Source organism: Lemur catta, chromosome 5, assembly GCF_020740605.2.
Source record: "Lemur catta isolate mLemCat1 chromosome 5, mLemCat1.pri, whole genome shotgun sequence".
Taxonomy (NCBI): domain Eukaryota; kingdom Metazoa; phylum Chordata; class Mammalia; order Primates; family Lemuridae; genus Lemur; species Lemur catta.
The window spans coordinates 22642493-22657825 of record NC_059132.1 but is presented as its reverse complement, the minus strand read 5'-3'; the positions used below and the strand labels follow the sequence as shown (position 1 = coordinate 22657825).

At 41.6% G+C, this 15333-nt stretch overlaps 1 protein-coding gene across 1 annotated transcript in view; it reads right to left on the bottom strand.

Annotated features, from left to right (window-relative positions):
- ATP10B (ATPase phospholipid transporting 10B (putative)) overlaps positions 1 to 5443 on the bottom strand; it is a 91181-nt gene extending 85738 nt beyond the window's left edge. Inside the window, exons 1-2 of the mRNA XM_045551239.1 lie at positions 5034 to 5443; positions 3550 to 3744 (exon numbers count right to left, since the gene is read on the bottom strand). Of these exons, the coding sequence (XP_045407195.1) occupies positions 3550 to 3744; positions 5034 to 5401 (563 nt within the window). The 5' untranslated portion in view covers positions 5402 to 5443. The remainder of the gene's footprint in view (positions 1 to 3549; positions 3745 to 5033) is intronic.
- Between the last annotated feature and the right edge of the window lie 9890 nt (positions 5444 to 15333).

Below are 15333 nucleotides of genomic sequence, written 5' to 3'. Positions count from 1 at the left end.
CTTAGGTCAAATAAAATAGGTCTGAAGCGTTTGAGAAAATTACATCAGTCACCAACTAACATAAAAATCAGTTAAAATCAGGTTATTTCAAATAAAAATAAAAATATTAATTTCTAGCTTCCCTAATAAATCTCAGATAATCTGGCAGCACTAGGCCTATATTTCCACATGATAACAACTAGCAGGGGCTGAGTGGCCAGCTGTGCCTCCCCAGTTTGCCACAGTCCCCACCATTCTCTACTGCATCCCAACACTGATGCCAAGTGTCATTTGCCATTTATAAGTACATGGGTAATATTGCTTTTAAAAAATATTCATTTCATTTCATTTAATTATCTATCTGGCCCCTGTAGCCAATTGATTTGCTATATTTGAAAAAGTAAAATTTCTCAACTTAGGTATTAAAAAAAACTTCCAAGTCCCAGTTTGGAAGCAATACTGAATTAGTTAAAGATTAATAGATTTTTTTCCTGTGTCCCTTTCCTTAGTCCTTTATGGGCCATGGGTCAGGAGGGCTGGCATACATTTTTTGGCCATAGGTATCTTTTTTTCAGAGAACATTTCTTTGTCACTGTTATTCTACTGAATATACTTTGGGAAATACTGCCAGGAAAACTCTTTATGTCCCTTCCTGCCAGTGAGCTGGTGGACTAATGTCTCTTTCTTTGAGATTATCATCACCTCAGCTTTCTTAACGTTCCTTGGAAGCTACTCTGAGAACAGAACAACAGCCTGGCCTTGGTCCAGCCAGCTCCCAGCACGGGTGAGTCTGTGGTCTGATACACACTGAGATTATTCCCAAGAACAAGTCCATTATATTAAGATGTTCTGGCAGAGCGGGGCGAACAGGATCAGGCTCGTTAAGGCCCACATATGCATTCCTCCCCAACGAACCAGCTTCCTGGCTGGGCACTCTGCATCTTCTATGAACAAAACAACAAAGGAGAAAGGTGGAAAACAAAAAGTGATGGTGTATTGGTGCCAAAAGAAAAAAAATGTTTTCTTAAAAATCTCTTCTTCAAAGAAAGTCATCACACCCCAGCAGTCATTTCTTTCTCTCTTGATAATTTTCTTATTTAAAGGTGAGGAATGATTAAATCTTAACTCTGGGTGTCCAGCCTGCTCACAACATTCAAGACAATTAGATCTAGCTAAAGAAAAAATACCCTTCAGACTAATTTTTCTAGATGTGCAATTGTGGCCCTCCAAGCAAAGAGGCCAGAAGCTCATTTGCAGCTGAGGGACAAGCATGATGTTTCTTGTAGGGGTTCTTTAGAGATGGTTAAGTCCTTCTATTAGGTATTCCTTGGAGGCTTTCTCTGGCTACAGCTTTCCAAGTGGAGTTTGGCTCATAAACCCTTTCAGCTGCCAGCTCCAACTTGGTCACCTTTCATTCCCCCTGGGAAGAGAACTCTTCCTTAGAAGTAAGCTGTCCCTAAATGGCTGGAGCGCACAGCTCAAAGCAAATCCCTTTCATTCTAATCAGGACCTCAGCCACGGGTTCAGTTTGATCATTTGCTCAATCGAACCTTTGCAGAACAACGGCATGTATAAAGTTACATTAAATAAGTGACAAGACAGGTGGGATAGAGTCTTTGCTTTGGTTGCGACAACATCGGAGGGAACTCTCAAGGACGGGCTTAATGATGAAGAAAATATGAGTGTTACATTCTAAAAATAAAGCAATCGCAGGTTGCATTTACTGAGCATTTATTATGTCAGGTGTAGTACTAAGCATTTTTTAAGGATTGCCTTGTGTGTGCAATTCTCACGACCACCCCAGTTCTAAGAATGACAAAATGAGGCTGAGAGAATTTACTTCACTTGCCTGAGGTCATGCGGTTAGGAAGAGGTGGAAATCGTGTTCAACCCAGGCGATGTGGCTCTTGCCCTCGTTCTCCTAACACAACAGTCCACTGCTCCCCTTAAAAACAGAGATGCTTCTTCCCTCCCAGTGTCCCCAAACATGCTTGAATGTGCGTGTGGCCACACTGCACTAACAAGGGGTGAGAATTCATGTAAAATTCTTAAATGCTGGACAAATTTGAAACAGTAAAGAACCACATAATAAAGACCTCCTAATTTTAAAAGACGGACTCAATGCTTTTTTTTTTGGTTTTGAATTTTAGACAATAATTCTTACTGTAAAAAAAAAAATCGAATAGCTTCCCTGAGATAAAATAATGATATCTGCCTACTCCATCCCTTAATAAGCAGTAGCTGCAGTGGTAGCAGCCACAGGAAGGACTGAGTGGGGCCAGCGAGTCTTCCCTGGAGTTTGTGCCTTACCTGCTGTAGAAGAGGCACTCTTGGTTATTGATGACCTTATCCGATCTGAACCTCCGGAGGTCTTCCCACGCATCCTTGATGGCAGTGACTGCCAGGATGGCACAGATTGGAATCATGCTCACCACAGGCTGGAAAGCATTGACCTCAGGAACAAAATTCAGCATCGCAATGCCCACAAAATAGAGATTGGCAAACCGGTGTAGCTGCTCAAAGATGTTCTTGGGGACGAAGGACAACACGGTGTACTTGCTGGTCTTAATTTGATTCCCACAATGAAGTCTGTTGGGGTTCTCTTTCTGGGACTTTCCTTCAAAGGGCAGATTGGAGACCACCACTCGTTTCTTGTCTTCTTTCCTTTTCCGCCATTTCCTCCCTTCCCTTCTCATCTCTGCTCAATCCTGTCTCTTTAATTCTCATACTTTAATTCTCATCTTTTACTTGCCTTCTCTGCTGACAATTTTTGTCTTCTTTCAAAAGGAAACTAAAAATGAAAAGCCAGCGCACAAACAGCAGGGGAGAAATGTGACAAGGACGGAGCTTACAGAGAACAGGTGTGTATCCACCTAGCCACTTCCTTTTACTTCTTTGAGACTCCACCTGTTGGAATGTAGATGACGTCACCCACAGGTATCTTCCTTTTCCACCCCGGGCAGCCACGAACAGGTGTACTAACTCTGGGTCCTAAAACCTACCTGGTTAGGTTTTAAAAGCAAGGATGATCTTTGCCCAAGAAACTCAGAGCCTTTAAAGATGGCATAGACTTTCTTGTTTGAGAGACATTGCTTGACATCCTTTAAAGAATTTCTCCTGAACTTAGTCTCCTGAGATGATTCAGTCATCCTAGAGTTTAATTCTTGAGCTTTGCAACCCACTCTGAATAATGTAACATCCTTGTGTTTAATAATATGAGTGTTTACACAAGTTAAAACAAGGTTTCTTAACCTCAGCCTATTGACATTTTTGACTGGGTAATGATTCTTCCCCGGGGAGGCTGCGTTGTGAGTTGTAGGATGTCTAGCAGCACCCAGCTTCTACCCACTAGATGCCAGGAACACCCTTCCTCCCAGTATGACAACCAGAAATGTCTTCAGACATTACCAAATGACCACTGGGGTCAAAACTGCCCCCAGTTGAGAATCACTGAATTAAATGAATTTAAGGAAATATGACGTAAGAAAAGAGACCAATCCTTTAACCATGCTGGTGAGTTTGCAGCACCTTTTTGCACAAGAGAACACAGAGAGATGATTTCTCCCTTACCTTTCATATATTCGAATGTTGGAACAGTTTATCTCTTTATCAAAGCGGTGTCGCTTGAAGTCCTCTACGCCGTCTTTGACCATGATGATGAACAGGACAATGACCAGTGGCAGCATGGTGATTTCCCTGTGGAAGACTTCCATGGAGGGTATCCAGTTCAGAATCACCAGGAACAGGAAATAGAGGTTAGCCCATCTGGAAGGGGCAAGCACGGTGTGTGTAAAATCCATGGAGAAGAAAAATACACTCTCTCCTCTAATTCTTCCCCACTGTTGGCTCCTACCAAGTAAAATGATGCTCTTCTTTCAATGTCACCTCAAACATTCCGGAAAGTGCTTTGAAGCCCAACCGATCTATATTTAAACTCTTTTCCTATTGTTTAATAGTTTTGTGACCTTCCTGAGCTTATTTCCTCTTGTGTAAAATGGGGATAGAACTACCTTCTTTAAAGGGATCTTTATGTATATTTATAAATATTACATGGTATTGCTGGGGACGGTGGCTCACACCTGTAATCCTAGCACTCTGGGAGGCTGAGGTGGGAGGATTACTCAAGGTCAGGAGTTCGAGACCAGCCTGAGCAAGAGTGAGACCCTGTCTCTACTAAAAATAGAAAAATTAGCCAGGCATGGTGGCGTGCATGCCTGTAGTCCCCGCTACTTGGGAGGCTGAGGCAGGAAGATCGCTTGAGTCCAGGGGTTTGAGGTTGATGTGTTAGGCTGATGCCCCGGCACTCTAGCCTGGGTGACAGAGGGAGACTCTGTCTCAAAAATAAAAATAAATAAATAAATATTACATGGTATAATATTTGCTAGGTACATAGTAGAGGGTTCTGGAGCATATTAGTTGCTCAATAAATAATAATTACAAAATTTAGGATGATATATAAGCACATATTTTGACCTTTAATTAAAAATGATCCCATATATTATCTCAAAAGAGTGGTTTATGTTTTTAAGTTTTTAAAGTGCATCTTGTTCTCCCTTGCCACAGTGCCTTTGCACATGCAGGTCTGTCTGCAGGAGCATTTTCCTGGCCCCCCTTTCTGACTTCTCTCTGCCCCTTTTCACCCAGTTAACGCATTCTCTTCTTTCAGGTTATACTTCAATTCCCTGACTTCCTCAACCAGACCAGATTTTCCTATTATTCACTATAATAACACCATATACCTCTCCTTGGAAGTATCTATTCTAGTTATAACTTTATATCAATTTACATCATTAAAAAATTAATATCTATCTCTTTCACTAGACATACACTCAATGAGGACAGTCTCTCTCTCTCTTTCTCATGTATTCCTAGCACCCAACACACAGCCTGAAACAGAATAGAACCTGATAAATATTTGTGAAATGAATGAATGAATGACAAAAACTTCTTAAGGTACATGCATTTGGATATTAAAGGAAAAGGGTGGCTCTCGGTTCATTTAAATGGCAAATACTTGATTAAAATGTGTCTTGTTTGAACAAGCGGGTCTGTACCTGTGAAACTGCTCAAAGAGATTTTGGGGCAGGAAGGTGAAGAGGGTATACTTGGTGGTGCAGATTCTGTTGCCGAGGTAGCTCTTGGAGACCTTTTCCCAGTCCCGGTGGAAGGTGCTGTTGTTGGGGACCACGACCCGCTGCTGTGTCAGGTTGTAGCTCCGCCTCCCCTTCTCTGGAGAGAGCAGGGGTGTGGTTTCCGATGGAGACTGTGGGGACCTGTCCCTGACCCGCCACTGCCACCGGTGCCAAGAGGAGTCCACTGAGAGGGCCATTCCTGGCAGCAGGCTAAGGTCCGAAAACAGACACGTGAAGTCACTGTGGCCTGCAGAAATGTGTGGCACGTCGGCCTGTTCACGGGCTCCCATCCATGCAGGGTAGACACTGGGCTATGGTGTGAGGAACGTAGGCTCGATCCCTGTGATCCACAAGTTCAGAATCTAGGGAGAGAGACGTCAATCAAACAATCATGTCAATGACCATAGAACTCACAGTGTGGTAAGCGTCATGGAAGCATGTAAGTGGGATGGAAGGTGTTGAGGGCCTAGCTGGGGCCGTCAGAGAAATGCTAAAGGATGGCCTAGTGGGCTAGGACTCTGGAGATCAGAATTCTAGTTCTGGAACATTCCTAACGCTGAACTGTCTCTTCTCAGTTTTTTCACCCTGAAATGAGGAAAACTATTCTTACTATACTTTTTTTCACGAGATTTTTGTGAGGAACAATTTGGACAGTACATAAAAATACGTTGTGACATGTCTTGAAATAAAGTGGAAGGTATTTATTCTTTAGGTTTTTCTTCAGCTCTCAAATTTTCTGATACTGATGACATTTTGGAGAAACTCATGTGGGGTCAGAACCTCAAATGAGAGTGATTACGTGGACTAGAGGAGACAGGCCCTTTCCTAGGAAATTTGGGCCTGAGGGGACTGGGCTGTGCTACTCTCATTCCATGGCTTTTTCTGACCTGGTTGGCTGGGGGTGGGGACGGGGGATCCCTTCTTTTCTCTCCACTCCATTTGGTAGATTCTGAAACCAAGCACTTGGTCAAGCGGACACTCTTCCCAGATGGCAAAGGAGTGCAGCTTTATCTAGGATGCTTCAGTTTCTGAGTGCTCTTAATGGAACCTACAAGGAAACCCTGAAAGTTCCTTTTGGCCAAATTTTGCTTAAAAGGCCAGAAGGGTATTATTCAAAGATATACTTTGTAAAGTTAGAATTTGGGTATAATGGGCCTTCTCACTTAGTAGGCTCATAGGATGATTTTCTTTTGAATAAGTGGATGAGAGAATGTCAAGTATTATTAGTCTTACAATGAACAACCCAGTCTGTAATTGCAAATGTGATCGCTTAGGAAAAAGAATTTTATTTCTACTTTAAATGATAATATTTTATCTTCTGGATGCCCATATGATCTGATCTGCATCATAATTCTCCTCATAGCTTTAATCAATCCAAATGATTTTCAATCCACAGACCCCAAGGCTGTGGGAAGCTCTTCAGAGCCTCAGTAAGCCCTTGTAGCAAGCATGAAAAAAATAAATGCAATTACGATATCTATCATAACGTGACTAAAAGCAATATGATGACATTTTAGCAAGCCAGAAATAATATCCTATATCTTCTTTTTCATTATAAAAAAATATGCTCCCTTCATGGATTTTTTTTTAATGCAAAGAAAAAGGAAATGAAAAGATAATTCACAAACAGAGTTGAAAATGCAAATGAGAAATCTTGCCTTGGCTAACACCATACATATCAGAATTTCTCTCACTTTTAGGTGGCAAGATTATCTTTAATTAAGAGATTGGATTGATATGGCAGATGTAGGTGGGGTACTTTAAAAGACCATTTATCATAATTTTTATTTTTCTTTTTTAACAATGTAAAATAAGCTTCCTTAAAAATAAAGCAGATGTAACATGGATGCCAAATTAGTAGATGAAAATTTGATGAGGAACTATGTATTTCCATAGTTTTCAAGATATCTTCCCCCAATATCATTAATTACAATGATTCAAATGAATCACTTTGTAGTGGAGAAATCTGACAGACACCACCGTACCCAAGAGATCAAAGCAAGTGTCACCATATTGGGATAAGCTGACACCTTGTGCCTCCTGATGTGATGTACTGAGAAGAACACGAGTCGCTTCGGTGGTAGGAACATTAAAAAACCTCAAATTGAGGGCTATTCTACAGAATAAATAGCCTGTGTTTTTCAAGTGGAAAAGGTCAAAGAAAGGCAGAGGAACTGTTTATGATTAAAGGAAGCTAAAAATACGTGAAAACTAAATGTAACGTGTGATGCTGTGTTGAATCCTGGACTCGGGGGAGATAAAATAGATATTATATAAAGATATTTTTGGGCAATGTGCAAAATTTGAATATGAGCCACAGATTGGGTCATGGTATTTTAATAATGTCTAATTTCCTGATTATGATGATTATATGGTGGTCACATACAAAAATGTTCTGTTCTTAGGAAATCCTCCTTTAAGTATTTAGTGGTAAAGGGCAAGATGTCTCAATGATTCAGAAAAAAACATGTATATGTATACATATACACACATACACACACACATACACACACAGTGGCAGAGTCAGGAAAGGTTTCCTGGAAAAAGGAACATTTATTTAAACAGTTACCTGAAGAAACATGTTAAGAGTTAGCTAGGTAGAGAGACTGGCGAAGGGTGCTCCAGCTGGAGGAACCAGTTCCAGAAACAGAAAGTTACTCTATAGAGTACAGGGAAGTGGGGGGACGAAGGCGGGCAAAAGTTGAGGCTGGGCCAGATGAGGTGGCTCATGCCAGTAATCCTAGCACTCTGGGAGGCCGAGGCGGGAGGATCGTTTGAGCTCAGGAGTTTGAGACCAGCCTGAGCAAGAGCGAGACCCCGTCTCTACTAAAAATAGAAAGAAATTAGCTGGACAACTAAAAATATATAGAAAAAATTAGCCAGGCATGGTGGTGCATGCCTGTAGTCCCAGCTACTTGGGAGGCTGAGGCAGGAGGATTGCTTGAGCTCAGGAGTTTGAGGTTTTAGTGAGCTAGGCTGACACCACAGCACTCTAGTCTGGGCAACAGAGCAAGACTCTGTCTCAAAAAAAAAAAAAAAAAAAAGTTGAGGCTGGAGAGACAGACCGGGTCAGAGGGCCTGGTGAGGCTACTATGCTGAAAGCAAGAAGGAGTCCTGAAGAGTTTTAGGCAAGGAAGTGACATGATGCCACTTATTCAGGCCAAAGCACTTAAGAGGGACTGGAGGGACACAAACTGGGGGCCAGAGAGCAGCTCTCTAACACTCCGCCCCTTCTCTCCTCCAGATAAAGTATTTCTTCCCAACAGTGGAGCAGGAAACAAAGGGGATTGTGCAATCCTTTATCTGAGGTGTGGTTTATTACTGGTTTCAGAAACTGTAGGGAGGAGCCTAAACCAACTCCCCAAGGTCCTTTCAGTTGTAAAGTCTCTCATTATAGTTTTTCCGAAATGGCACCTCCCACTAAAAATAAACTTGGTTGCCTAGTTGTGCTAATTACACTCCAATCAACTCTGGCTAGAAGTGGTGATCCTCTCAAGCACAGCCCTTATTGTCCTCAGGGCAGAATGTCTTCTAGATGGTCGGGGACAATTCTACGTGGTAGACCATGGCTTAACATACTGCGTCAACTACAATTTTCTCAGGAATCTTGTTTCTCTTTCCCATACTTTTTCTCCACCCTTCCTGGCCAACATTTCTAATGGACTCTAGTTCCTTTCTTTTTCATTTTAATGAACCCAAATAAAACCCATCTTTAGCAAATTCCATTTTCACAGTTCGGGGGTCAAACAACTAGTTGATCATTGAATCAACAAATACTTATTGAACCCTTGTTTGTACCGGGTGAGTAAAATCTACACATGTATCCCTCTCCACCCGAGCTTATATTACTGCAGCTGAGAGATTTTAAAAACATGCTCCTAGAAATAAATATTAATATATATTCACCAAACGGCATAAATCCCACTGTCAAAAGACAAATCACAACAGGTTTAGTTTAAAGATTTTAACTGGCTTTATCTGCAATTCTAGAATTGGGCAACATATTTTATAAAATAGAATAAGTGTTCCAATGAGCTGAGCAGAGGAAATTGGTTTTATAGACAGAAAGGGCTGAAGAAAGCAGAAATAAGGAACAAAAAGTGGATTGGTCATTTCTAAGGTAGTTTCCTTGTAAGGCCAGAACAGAGAAACAATAGAAAAATAACTGATGGTTACTTTAGATTACTGTTTGTTGTAAGGATTAAGGGCAGAGGGAACTTCATTATACTGATGGAAACTGGCCTGTTTGGGAAATTTGGCTATTAACCCTCTCTCCTGATTGTTTGCAACGTCAGAAAACAACTTAGTTTCAGTTTGGTGACATAGTTTTAGTATGAGTGAGTCCACTTTGATTTTTAGTCTGGTCTGTGGGGGCCTAGTGCAGGAACTTAGTCGGAAAAAATGGCCCCCTCTAATTTTTATTAACATCCCAAAGGAGAGCAGGGTACAGTGAGATCACATTACAGAGAAACATGACCTTGCCTTCGAAATGGTGAGGCTTGAGCTGAGATAGAGAAATGAGAGAGAAGTGGCTGGGACAAGAGCTGTGCATGGTGCGTGTGTTTCTGTGAGCGAGCACGTTAGGAAGAGGATGCCACGTGTGGAAGCCTCCTGTGGCCACAGCAAACCAGTTGACTTTGGCTTTCAATTAAACGCAGGAGTTTTTATTTTTTTTTTATTTTATTTATTTTATTATTATTTTTTTTTGGAGACAGAGTCTTGCTCTGTTGCCCGGGCTAGAGTGCTGTGGCGTCAGCCTAGCTCACAGCAACCTCAAACTCCTGGGCTCAAGCGATCCTTCTGCCTTAGCCTCCCGAGTAGCTGGGACTACAGGCATGCGCCACTGTGCCCGGCTAATTTTCTATATATATTTTTAGTTGTCTGGCTAATTTCTTTCTATTTTTAGTAGAGACGGGGTCTCGCTCTTGCTCAGGCTGGTCTTGAACTCCTGACCTCAAACGATCCTCCTGCCTCGGCCTCCCAGAGTGTTAGGATTACAGGCGTGAGCCACCGCGCCCGGCCCAACACAGTTTTTGAAGCACTCTACCTTGAGGATAAACTGTGTAAATATGTAAATCTCAAAAAAAAAAAATATTCCTATTAGACACTTAGCTAACAAACAATAACCACCTTGGAAGAAATGGTCTGGACTTAGCATGTCTTCAAACCAATCAGTTCTATCAGTTTTCCTCAAACTGCAATCATCATTGAATCCCTTTCCCAATTTTTACCACATCCAAATAGCATTTGTTTTAGCAAATGCAATCTATTTTTTACTTTAAGTCAACTCACTTCTCAAAAGCTTAAGTATTAACTTTGGCTTTGTGCTAAAGCCTTGATATCCAAAATGAAGGGGATTTGACAGTCTTGTTATTTTTCGTAATAGGCAATAATAATAAGTATTTTTATTAAAATAAAAACTGTGCGTCCGTTATGACAACATTGCCCTACATCTTCTAGGTCTCTATTTGTCGTTCTGGGAACCAGGGTCAGAAAGGTCAACACTCACGTCATTTCCCTTATTTGAGGCCCACCTACTAAGGCAGGACAGGCTGATAACATGGTTTGCAAAGTACCCCCCAGCCCCTGCCCCCAGAGGGGTGAAAACAATGGCTACAGGTTTTTCATCAACCTTCAGTTCAGTAAAAATTTCAGTGAACCAGACTCCTATCCATTTTGCAAGCCTTCTAGTAGATCAAGGAAGGATTTGCAATAAAGCAATCTGATTATCAGTTTCTTATTCCTTTTGTTTTTTTCCACTTATTTTGATTGGATTTGCTTGAGGAAATGGCCATTGCTTTTGTGTAGTCTTTCACTGATTTTACGCAAACCCATTTACAGATGAAGAAATGAACGTCGGGGCAATAGGATGATTTCTCTTCGGAGCCTGTAATGTCTTCGTTCTCCCTTTCAATAAAAGCTATATGTACTAGAATCCAAGATGTCATTTTTGTTTCACATTTTAATATTTCAAACCTCGATTATTTCACACAATTGATATGGTAGTGTTTATTTATTTAATTGTTTTTACATACTCAAAAGTATTATTAAACTTATGGCGTCTTAGATTCCAGAAAATCCATGTAGTCGCAGAAACATATGCCAGAAAACAGAAATCACCACTTGAAAGACTCTCAATAAGTTTTCTAGTTCTGGGACCTCCCCAGGAAAGCTCAGTAAGGTCTTGGTGGGAAAGGACTAGTCCAAGGGGAGACCTTACTCTGCAGTCGGGTTTGGAGAGGCGAGACACATGGGGAAGGCTGAAATTCAGAATCCTCATCTACGTTGCACTCAGCCACGGGAGTCTACATCCAGTGCTTGTCTGTAATCAGTTCTTAGAAGCACCAGAAAGTGCTCTGTCCTTCCCAATGGGAAGAGCAAGAGCTGGAATTGTGCCTCATTCACAGATGACAAAACCTGTCTTATAGTTAGGATGCCACATGCTAACTTCTGCTAGAGAGGAAGAAATATTGAGTACGAATGTGTGCAGGGGTGGGATAGGGGTTGTCCCCCACTATGAAGAGTGGGAAAGGTGGGCGAGAGTGAGAAAGAAATAGTAACTGCCTTAAATAACATTAATCAAAGGATATCATTCTGTAGAAGATAATTAAAGCCCATGACAAATGAAATCCTACAGAATGGGCCTTTGTGGGAAGCGGAGACCTTCTCGTGCCGTGGCATCATCAGCCTGCCTTGCTTAACCTCTGTCTTTGCGCTGATGCTCTGATTGGTTTTCTCCTAGCTCCCCAGCCCATAAGAGCCTCGTAATAGATTTTCAAGGACAAATATGTTTTAAACAGACAAGAAGATATTTCTTCTCTACCATGTTATATACCTCATCATCCCCCCAAATTCATGAGAGTTTAGGGTACCACTAGTTAGTTACCTGGCAAGCTGGTCTCCCATTTGGTGTATTTGGAGCTCAGACCTCTCTCATGGGCTTCACATCAGAGTATCCCATTGCTGATTTGGCATCTCTACCTCAAGCATGCAAGTGTTCTCTCTCTCTCCCCGCCACACCCCTGTAGGCATTTAGTAGTTCCTTTCCTTTAAAAGCTCTTTCTTCACTCTTTGCCTAGCATCTTAGTCAAGGTAGGCTAGGATATGCTGTAAAAACAAATAAAGCCCCAAATCTCAGTGGCTTAGAACAACCCACGAAGAGTTTGCAGGTGTAGGTGACTCTCCTCCATCCAATGACACTGGGATCCAGGCTCCCTCCACCTCATATCTCGCCATGTGGCTTTGAACATAGCCACACAGGGACCCAGAAGAGAACTGCACCACTTTGCTCGTAGTCTAATGGCCAGAACTACTTTCATGGCCTCATCCCAACTGCAGGGGAGGCTAGGCTATGTGGGAAGCACATAGAATCTTTTTATGAAAACATTTTTAAATGATACATAATAATTATACATGTTTATGGAGTACGTGTGAGATTTTGATACACGTATACAAAGTGTAGTGATTAAATCAAGGTATTTAGGATATCCATCAACTCAAATATTTATCATTTCTTTGTGTTGGCGACATTTAAAGTCTTCTCTTCTAGGTATTTTATAATATACAACATACTGTTGTAAACTGTCATTATCCTACTGTGCTATTGAACACTAGACTTCTACCTAACTATATATTTGTACTCATTGATCACCCCTCCCATTATGCTCTCTACCTCCATGAGATTAACTTTTTTAGCTCCGCTGTAAGAGTGAGAATGTGCAATATTTGTCTTTCCAACAGAATATTTAGAGATCACTATCTCTCCAGGTCCCAGATTAAATGACATTTCTTCAGAGAGTTGGGTATAGCACTAATCCAGTGAGGTCTACTGGAGTAATTTTATGGCAATAGGGTATGGCTGGACCTGTCATTATTGGTTTGTTAACTGAAAAATGTATTCCATAATTTCCAAACACTGACACCCTTCTATTTGGGTGCCTCACTCCAAATTTGAGGCCAGAGAGTTGCCCCTAAACCCTGGCCCTGAGATAGGCTACTAATGGCACGATGTCAGAGAATTCATACGTGCTCCTGATGTAGATGGAACATATTATATGCTTCATACATATGGGAGCCACTATTTTTAAGCATAATGTTGAGATTGATATATTGCAAATTTATTCAAAGGCATTACTGATTTCACGGTAAAATTTGCAATAATATAATTTCCTCAATCCATGAATACTAAAATTATAGCTACTTGCAAACAGAAGTTGTGAATTTTTTGATGATAAAAGGGATCTTTGGGCTCAGAAAGGCTGTTCACACTGGTGTAGCACAGGGAGCCCAGAGCTAAAAGCAGGTTACTAGGTGACGTGCAGAGAGTAAGGGCAGTGATGCAGAGTTCCTGACCTAATAAAGTGGTCGGGGAAGTGAGCTATACACATATGCAAAGGTAACCGGATGGGCTATCAATGGGGAGTTGAGCAAATGGCATACAGCAAGCGCCAGAAGGTTTTAGAGATGAAAGAGAATATAGATGACTGAGAAGGACACGGCCAGCATCCTGGAGAAGTAGAAGTGGCGATTACTGAATCGGAACTGGGTAGCCAGCGGCAGGCCGGCGTCCACAAAGTGCAAGAATAAGCAAGTAAGAGTCTCCACCTCTTGACCCCACATCAGCCCCCCTGAATCAGAAGCTCTGGAAATGGGTGTGGGAAATCTGCATTCTCAACCAGCCCCCAAGCCATGCTAAAGTAAGGGTTGCCAAACAGCACACCTGGAGAAAGAAACACTGCCCTACACACTCATTTAACTTCTCTCCATTGAAAACTGCAACTACCGTTTCCCTTTATCCCCCCCTTTATTCCAAGCCTGATTTCCCAGGTATCTTCCTAATGAAAGCCAAAAGATCTTGGGAAATAAAAAGACAGGGCAGGCCATCTTTCCTTTGTAAGAGACAGGTAAAATAAGATGCATAATTGCATTTTTACTATCCCTCTAGGCAGAAATGCGATTTCACTTAAAAATTGTTTTATAGATTCTTTTGTTTTGTTTTACTGACAAAATAATTAAGTTGGGTCTAATTAAAAGTAAATAAATTGCTCACAGAAGCTGAATAAATCAGTGCTCAGCTGAGAGGTGAATAAAAGTTGTTCATCGTCCATAGGGCTGAAAGCAATTAAAAGGCAATAGCACACATTGACTGGCTTGGTTCACCGCACTCAGACATTTGTATGGTACCATACGGGAGTTACGTGCTGACTAATACACCTGGGAAAAGCTGAGTCAGGGCAGGCAGAGAGCAGGACCCAGGAAATTTGGGAGCAGCTTCCTCAAGTTCAAATGAACTAGGCACTGGGTTTAGCACAAAGTGTGTGGGGGCAGATTTGTGAAGTGGGGTGAGAAAAACTGTTATTAGAATAGCTACCTCCAGAGTTTCCTTAGGGGAGGAATATACTCTTCATCAGCACTTGGAGTGAAAGGCAAGGGGACAAGAATTAAGGGGAAAAAGAAAAGGAAGAAGGAGAAGGAGATGGAGGGAGAATTTTTGGGCAAAAGCACAAGAAATTGAGATTAAAATGGTAGCAGGTTGGTGCCTGTGTTGGCAGAAAAGGGCAGAGGACTTTTTTTTAAGTCAAATATTCACTTAGAAAAATATATAATATTGTAATATGATATGATGTCCTCCCATGTTACTTTAAAATTGTTAGTAAAAGTTTACCAGATAGAGTTGCCAACTAGGAAAGGTATGATTTGATGGAGAGTAGAGGTCTAGAAGAAAAAGAGGCTGTCCACATATTTGGCTCAATGCCAAGAGGAGAAGATAAAACAAAGAGTGGAGAATGAGAAATATACCAAATACTGGAAGTCAGAACCAGAGATGACTGGGAGAAACATAAATCCCACAGGAATTATAGCAGTTGGGGGGGGAAGTGGCACTGGGTTCTCATTAGGATATGGGTTGGATGTTCAAATGGATTTCATCTAGATCTTAAAAGGCAGGGTAAGCCGAACCAAGACATCTGCTCCTACGTCCCACTAACCAGCTGTGTGGCTGTGGGCAAGTCATTATGCTCCCTGGACCCTACTTCCTTCCTCTATAAAAAGAGGGAATTGGACCAGGTGGTTGTTAGGGCCATATACATCTCTAGCACTTTCGCCTCAGGTTTAATTAGCACCTCGACTGCTGTGAAGTCAAGAGGATGACTGACCCTGATCAGAGGCCTTTCCAGAGGGCAATTACTTCCTCCTCAAATGACAGCCTTGACTCTCTTTAAAA